The 8,610-nt window shown below is 31.0% G+C and overlaps 1 protein-coding gene across 2 annotated transcripts in view; it reads left to right on the top strand.

Moving 5' to 3' along the window:
* Window positions 1-8,610, top strand: part of LOC106460504 (Down syndrome cell adhesion molecule homolog) — a 59,777-nt gene that overhangs the window by 24,967 nt on the left and 26,200 nt on the right. For both annotated transcript variants that reach the window (XM_022387255.1, XM_022387254.1), the window contains exons 8-12: window positions 364-483; window positions 1,802-1,975; window positions 2,334-2,481; window positions 5,330-5,484; window positions 6,020-6,151. In XM_022387255.1, the coding sequence (XP_022242963.1) occupies window positions 364-483; window positions 1,802-1,975; window positions 2,334-2,481; window positions 5,330-5,484; window positions 6,020-6,151 (729 nt within the window). The remainder of the gene's footprint in view (window positions 1-363; window positions 484-1,801; window positions 1,976-2,333; window positions 2,482-5,329; window positions 5,485-6,019; window positions 6,152-8,610) is intronic.

Raw genomic sequence — 8,610 nt, 5'->3', positions numbered from 1 at the left:
TCTTTTACCAACGAATAGTGGGATTGACCGTCACATTATAACGTTCCCACGACTGCAAGGGCGAGCATGTTTTGATGGGGCAGGGATTGCGAATCGAGTTCCCTAACCACCTGGCCATGCCGGGTCACCAAATTAAGATTATCTAAGTTGATATCTTCAGTTAGCCATAACTTAGATTGAAGTGAAAAAAAACAAGATGAAACTTGCTAGAGTTAATCATTTATTAACCGGAAATCTAGTTCAAAGCAACGGAAATAAATAGAAAATTAAGATTTAAACATGAAAGTTTTGTTGAATTGATATTTTCTAAATATACGCTTCATTTTGTATTATTTTGAGAATAATGTTTTTAACCTTATGCAGTACCGCCAAAGTGGAAAATCGCACCAACTGATAAGTCTGTCGTTTTTGGAGATGCTGTTGTAATGGATTGTCAAGCGGAGGGATATCCACATCCACGTACCTGGTGGGAAATATCTGATGGTATAATATACGTAAATTTCTATTAAATAAACTGACAGAGACTTTCGTATACGTTTACTAGTCATTTTTTGACTATATATATTATAAAATATAGATAACTATTACATTGACAAAGATTTCTGTGAATTCAGTTTATTGTAATTTATTGCTCTTCTTTCGAACGTGTTAATTAATTGAGAAATATAACCAAGCTGTGAATATTTGCCAAACATTTTTCTATTGTTTATAGATTAATTTCGATGCTTTACTATTATTAACACACCATAACTCCGGTTTCATCCTGGCATTTGGGAATTGTTTTGAAATCCTTAACTGTTTAATCGGTTTAGTAAAACTTGTGAGGATGGTAAAATACATCGAGGGACTTTACTTAGACCCGTGCACTACTAATGAAATGTCGATTGTGAAACATTAGTATTTAATCTCTATTTAATATAGAAAAAGAACAAACACTAGTTTCATTCTAAACCACTTATAAAACATAGATATAAATGGTGACTCCAGAACATATATTATTCTTTGATGAAAATTCCTGTTGCCACCGTTTATGGACTCATTGAAAAACACGTGTGTCATTTATGAAATGTGAGAGTCATACTCCACAAAAAAACGTTATTGTACGACAATAGGCGGTAAAGATTTCTTCTCATTTTCAAGCAACCTTTCAAACTGCTTTTTTTGTTATAGTGTTGATTAGATACGTATATTTACTACGTAACAGATTTTAAATAGACCTCAATGCCTATACGATCACTGATTTAAATTGACTTCCTTGTTGAAAGTACATTCACAAATTAGATTTTTTTATTATAAAAAATGTGTCAGTTTACTAAATGATACAATTTTCGTTATTTTAATTTGCTTAATTTTATTTAAAGTACTCAACGTCGAGTATTAGAACAAGAAACACTGTTTTCAATATTGTAAGAATGTTATTTGTTATTAATTTCCAATATATTATTTTTTAAATAAATTAGTGGAATAAAAATTTCTTTTTATTATTCATCAAAGACCTTAAAAAATGTTTTGAAAAAAAAATTAGTTATTCGTAATTAAGAGTTATATTATTTACCAGCATTTTATATGTGATGTACTTTAATTTCTCTTTCCGTTAAATTAATTTTAAGTTCGGGTGGTAGCGTGGTATGATTTTCAAAAGAAGGTCATGAAATGTAACAGAGAAATATGGAGTTAATACTATAAGAATGCTTAATAGAAATAATTATACATAGATTACTAGGAATCAATGTAAAATGGCTCATTGATTCTATATCCATTGTTAGAGCTTAGCCAACCTAATAGTGCATTAATTTTCCAGGCTCTGCGCTACACAACTTCAAAACTATATCAAGTAATTCTCATATTCAGACGTTGGAGAACGGTTCTCTAGTGATAAGAGATGTGGACGTAGAAGATAGCAAGTTTTACATGTGTCAGGCCACCAATGGAATTGGTGCTGGATTAACAAAGGTTGTTGCTGTGAAAGTTCATGGTACGTTTATTCTCTGCTTAATTATGCTTCTTAAACATTCACAATAATACTGGAGTTTCATCCGTATTTTTTTAAATAGTCCATAAATATTTCACAAACAAGAAAATCGGGATTTAAAACTTGCCTACGATTTTTATATATGAATTTTTTTTTAGATATGTACACTTAGATTAAATGCATTTGTAAAATGTTAGGCTTAAACTCTTATTTTATTTGAAACTTAGAAATACATTTCTCAGCCAAATTTATTTGGAAGTTATTACGACGTAATTGAAATATCTGACGTTATTACATATCCAAGTTGTGTTGTTTGCATAATCAGGTTTTGTTTTTATAAACAAAAGTCTTTATTACGCAGTTGCCGCTCACTTCAAAAGATCGTTTCAGTCGCATATCTGGAAAAAGGGTGAAACAGCAAAACTTCAGTGTGAGGCACACGGTGAGAACCCTTTACAGATCTCCTGGTCTAAAGACAACCAACCGCTTAATTTTGCAACTAATGCTAGGTAAGTTGCAAATGTGTCTGCAACGCTGTCAAATGTTTGTCCATAAGAGGGCGTATGTTCATTACTAATATTTTTTTCTCGTGAAATATTTTTGAAAGTAATAATATCATTTCAATAAATGTATATTTTATCAGAAAATAAATATATGGTAAGAATATTTTTATATTTTATTATCTTATTTTGACTGTAAAAATACTTGTTTTTTGGGCAGATCTGGGATTCAATTCTACATAATAAACAAAGCGCGGATATCCCACTGTGTAGCTTTGCACTTAACAACAAAAGGAAGAAAAAGTTCCTTTGGTTTTGATTTTGCTAGATGCTAAGTAGAATTAATCCAATCATAATATAACACTATACTATGCCAATGTATGAAATATTATATATTTGTTTTATCATTACGTAACAGTCTTTTATAAACAGCCATAATCAGAAATGTTATTAATGAAACGTTAATTTTCAGATATGAGTTCCCACTTTTATTAACCCCCTTATTTAAATGTTACACATAAAAAGTTACTAAAATAATATATTTATAAACATATTAGCGTGAACATCTGATTGATAATAATAACTACAAATAACAAATATTACTAAGTCTTCGTTCATGTTATACAACATACCAGTTTGAAAGTGTGTTTACTGTTCTTCTCTTCTTTCATCATACTCTTGACGCGAGTTTGGGAGTACAGATTCACTGTTTATAAGTCCACCATGCACATTTTTATGAGTTTGAGAGTACAGACTCACGGTCTTTAAGTCTACCATACACATTTCTGAGTTTGAGAGTACAGATTCACTGTCTGTAAATCCACCATGCACATTTCTATGAGTTTGAGAGTACAGATTCACTGTCTGTAAGGCCACCATGCACATTTCTTTGAGTTTCAGAGTACAGATTATCTTTTCCTTACTGCAGTTTCTTTTCTATATCAAGACAACTATAACTATATGACACTTGTGTTCATCTATTCCCTGACAAAAACTTAAAAGCTCATGACACTGTGCTCATTCGCTGTTACAACCAGCTTTAAAACTCATAATAACGGCACAATACTTTCAACTAACATTTGGCCTGCAGTTTAAGTATACACGTTGAATTTACATTCTTTCTACACTGAGTAAACAGCTGAAAAATACATATCAACAATATTGTGTGCTAGGCTTGAAAAGTAGCTTTGAAAGCATAATAACTGGAAATTATATAGCTTCTAGATATTTAACTTGTGCATCGGATGCAGAAAAATAGAACTTTAAATGTGTCCAAACGTTCGTAGGTTTTTGTTTGTTTATTGTTAAGTGGAAAGCTACATAATGGACTGCCTGTGCTGTGCCTCCACCACGAATATCGAAATCCGGTTTTTAGTGTTTAAGCCTTCAGACTTACCTTTGAGCCACCGAGGGGCATGTTCGTAGGTAGCAACTATATAAAAAGCCTGGTTAAAGCATGCCATTATTTTCAGAAAATGGTAACTTCTATTACTGATTTGTTAGAGTTGTAAAACATCCGGGTATATTTCAGCCCACGAACCACATTTTGACTAAATGATGAATTTCAACTGTAAACTTACATAAGGTATTTACACACACACAAACAGGAAATGTAAATCTGAAACATGATGCAAAATCATTTTAATAGTGAAGCCTATCTTTATTCATAATTTAAAATTGAGTGGTATTGGTATTTTAACCTGAATGGTATCTTGTCCGTCATTTTGAACTAGTGACCAAAGACAAGGCTACCAGTCTGTAGTACCCACTGTTAAAAGAGCTTAATCTGGAGTTTAACTCGAAGAATAGGATTGATTGTCACTCTTATAACTCACCCACAGCTGAAATTGCAGTGTGTTTAGTGGAGGCGAAGATCGTTCGATATGTAGCCCCACACGTTTATTACTAGGCCACTCCTGGCTCCATTAAAATTAATAGTGTATAATAAATCAAATACTTTGGAGTCACCGTGTTTAGTCAGTCACAAACACATAATTATTTATTCTAAATTATTCTTCGAGTGCAACATTAATCTTTAACATTTCGTGCTTTCTAATGGTAATTTGTTCTTTCTTATAAATATATAAAAATATTTTCAATTAAAGTGAAAAAATATAAAATTATAAGTCATTTGTCTTTGAGAAAAGAGGCATGTCTTATCCATTATCCCTCCGCTGTACAGCAACGAACAAAAGCCAGCACTATCTGAAAAGGAATTTATCATATACTTCTAGCAGTAACGATGTCTTTATTGTTTTCGTAAGCTATTTAAGTTCAATTTGACGGCTTCTCGGGGAAATTGGTGGGTTATATAGCTCATATACAAATGCAAATCAAGACTTTTGGCAGATTTCCAAATTTCCGTTCCTGATGATAAAATAAATAACACGATAACGTTCAAAATAATGAGATGCATCATTTAATATAATGGATGTTTTATTTTGTGATTAACCCTCAAACGACCGACTTTTTATTTTATACTGTAACTAACATTTTGAGTAATTCTATGATTTTTTTCTTGTTACAACATTCAGTGTAAACGAAGTAACGAGAAATCGAGTAAGATCACTAATTTGCTATGTAAAATACACAGGGGACACCAGAGTAATTACTAGATTGTGACATTGATGGTATTTTTGCTTAGACTTATTTTTTGTATGACTCCATATGTTATTAGGTACCCTGTAGTCAACAAAGTCGTGGACACACGAAGTAATTTGAGTGATAAAAAATCATGTCTAAAAAAATCCCATGAGATTAAGACCCAAACAAAGACTATCCGCTTTCACGAGATGTTGCTTAAAATAAATCAGAACAAATGAATCTTGGGGAGTTGTTGCTTACTGCTTTATTTCAGATACGAAGTCACTGAAGAACGAGACGAGGAACATGGAATGCTAACATCGCACATGACAATCCATTCACTTGACAGACATGATTCTGTCATCTTTACTTGTCTTGCTAAAAACAGCTTTGGCAGTGACGAAACTAAGATTCAAGTTATTGTTCAAGGTAAGACAATCACAGTTAATTTCCAACACAGTTTTTAAAAAACCTGCTTTTAACGTGTAATTGACTTTTGATTTAAAAAGAAAATTTTTGTTTAAAAGTCAGAATACTATAAATAACATCAAAGTTGTGTTAAAATAGAAAATTTTGTATGTACTATCAAATTTAAAGTTAATTAAAAGTACAGATACTGTAATTAATCTTCAATTTAAATTCGGTATGTACTGTTAATAGCAAACTAATGTTCATTATCAACCAGATTAAATTTAATTTCTTCCTTTATTGTTCACTAATTAAAACTGCAATTAAACGACAATGAACAAAGAAAGAACATATATTTTAGAATGTATGCTTATCATACATTACTCTAAATGTTTCTTAATTAATCCTTCTCTAAGGTTCGATTACAGCTATATAGGCTTAATTGGGGCTTTAATCTAACTATAAGAATTCGTGATCTCAACTTTTGTTTTTCCACTTTTTAAGACTGTGAAAGTTATTTGTTTTTCAAACTGTAAGTGAATTAATGTTTTTCTAGAACCCCCGGACAGCCCTACCAATATTTTAGCAACAAGCACTGGAAGTAGAATCGTCACTTTGACATGGTCTCAGTTATACAGTGGAAACAGTCCGATAACTGCTTACAAGATTCAACATAAAGCAGCAACTGGTGAGCTTTGTTTTTCCACGCAAGAATCTGGGAAATGACATTTCTTCGTTGTGTTTGAATGTAAATGAACACATAGTTATATTTACATTAAACGATCTAGTTATATGATGTACTTAAATACTTAAGATGATAAAGTAGTTTCCTGTGTATTTCTACCACTTTCTCTGTCCGGATTAACAGGTTAATTTTAGATAGAAAAAGATGAGGTTAACAATGAAAAATATTTAGCTACTTCATTCTAATTACCAATTAATTACATTTTTCAAATAGGACAAGCGCTCTAAACAAAATGTGTAAAAACATACTATAAAGGTATTTCCCAGAATTCATAGTATAGATGAATTATTGTAATGTCCCTATACTATACAATTTTACTCATAAATTTAACTATATCGGATCCATTTGTATTGAACTAATGAAAATTAACTACTGCATGTTACATTATTTAGTTCATAGATAACAAAAATATTTGTATAATAGAACAATCAATTATGAATTTAACATTTTTATTATTCTTAACTGATTCGGTTGTATGTGTATATAGTGATTGTTTTTGGTTTTGGTTTTTTCTCTTGATATAAAATTTACGCATGTGGCGTAAATAGAATATAAATGCATCTTATATGTATCGTATAGTTCAAGTACACTTACTATTTCATCTCGAAATTGAAGCTAGTTTAATGACTGTATTTCGTTTCGCTGAGTTATGTAATATTCCATAATCAAACACTTTTGTTTACAATCAAAATTACATTTATATACGTAAGAAACTAAATAGACTAACCTATTAATGTCAATGAAACATAGTTTTGTTAATTCGACTAACCACTGAAACAGTTATGATATTCTAGAAAACAAGACTTAATCTTAACCATTATCTGTCTTTAATGAGACAAGTAAATTTGTTCCTCAGTCTTTTTAGAACAACATGCAGAGCCTTTTCATTTAACAAAAATAGTTAAATTTGAACTTTTTATATTTTTTTCTTCCCAAAGAATATTTTGTTTTAGTCAAAGTGTCTAGCAATTAACGAATAAAATATTTCGAAGGCTTTCGTAACAATGAAAATAATAGCTGCACCAGTAGAGTTTGTAGAAAATTGCAGAACTTCGCAACAACCTCTGTTTGGAAGGTTAGTCTAAACAGTATTCATGTATTCTGTTCCAGAAAACGTACAGAAAAAAAAAGGTCATTTTGATACAAAGTAAAGTCAGTATTGACGCACACGTAAAGCTATAAGGTATAATAATGAAACAAGATAACCAAGCTAAAATTGGCCAAAACAGATAATTCGTAAGTAAGACTATAATATTCGAACATGGCGTTCACATGAATCCCGATGTAGGCACATCTCTGACATATCTTACTTTTACTATAAAAAAATCTACTTTTCGCATATTTTGTCTTTAGAAGCCTTTATTAACACTATAAAAGTATAATCTGACGTATTGATATTCACAAATATTTTAACGTCAAATCTTTAACTAATATTCAATCGGAGGATTAGTTTCGGAGGATCATTAACAATCCATTATTTTCTCCAGTATCTTCCTGAAAAGCTTGTCAAAGTGTAAACAACCAAATCGTCAGATGATAAAAATGTTTCAGTTAGGCTTAGATGATGTTTTGAATGCTTATAAAATATGCAATTTAGTTATCCTTCAGACTTATAACAGAGAGTAATTTACAAAGCTTACTCGTTGTAGTAATTCTGAAATGCTTTGTAAACATACATAATGTATAAAATTGTAAGTGTAGGTTTTCTTTATAATATCTGGTTGTTTACTGTACTATTGGTTACAAAACATGGAATGTGTTTAACTACAATTCGAATACGTGATTTAATGGCTGAATGAAGTACAGGTACAACTGTTTTTATGTAATACAGACGTTAGTTAGATATAAAACATAAATATTTTCGTAACTTTTAACATCTACCAACTTATAAACATAATCGCTTATTGTGAGAAAAATCCAGCAAATTTCAGTTTCTTTTAAAATAGATTTTAATTTCTTATATACGAAACACAAAACATGTATATTTTTATAACCACACTTTTTAGCATGATAAATACGTAAATGTATCTGTTATTTGTATCACGTGTATGTATATATATATATATATATTTCCTGCAGTGCTTGATAAATCATTCATAGTTCCACCATTTGAAAACGTGACCATTTTTTTAGAATCACCTACTGTTCTCAAGCTTCTGTCTTCTTTACGTGTTGTATCTAAGGTAGAATGACTTGACTGTGTCGGCGTGTTCTCAGATAAATCTGTTTAGTGATAAGCGGAAATCATGCTGTTTTGTGCCGAAGGATGGTACCACACTTGTATGTGAGATCTTCAAGTGTGTACTGGTAAACTATAAATTTTAGATTTATCAGTATTGTGTCTTCAATGATTAGTTGGGCCCGGCATGGCTAAGTGGTTAGGGGCGCTCGACTCGCAATCT

Source organism: Limulus polyphemus, unplaced genomic scaffold (genome assembly GCF_000517525.1).
Source record: "Limulus polyphemus unplaced genomic scaffold, Limulus_polyphemus-2.1.2 Scaffold782, whole genome shotgun sequence".
In the NCBI taxonomy this organism is placed as follows: Eukaryota; Metazoa; Arthropoda; class Merostomata; order Xiphosura; family Limulidae; genus Limulus; species Limulus polyphemus.
Note: the sequence above shows the minus strand (reverse complement) of the source record. Positions and strands in the feature narration are given on the sequence as shown.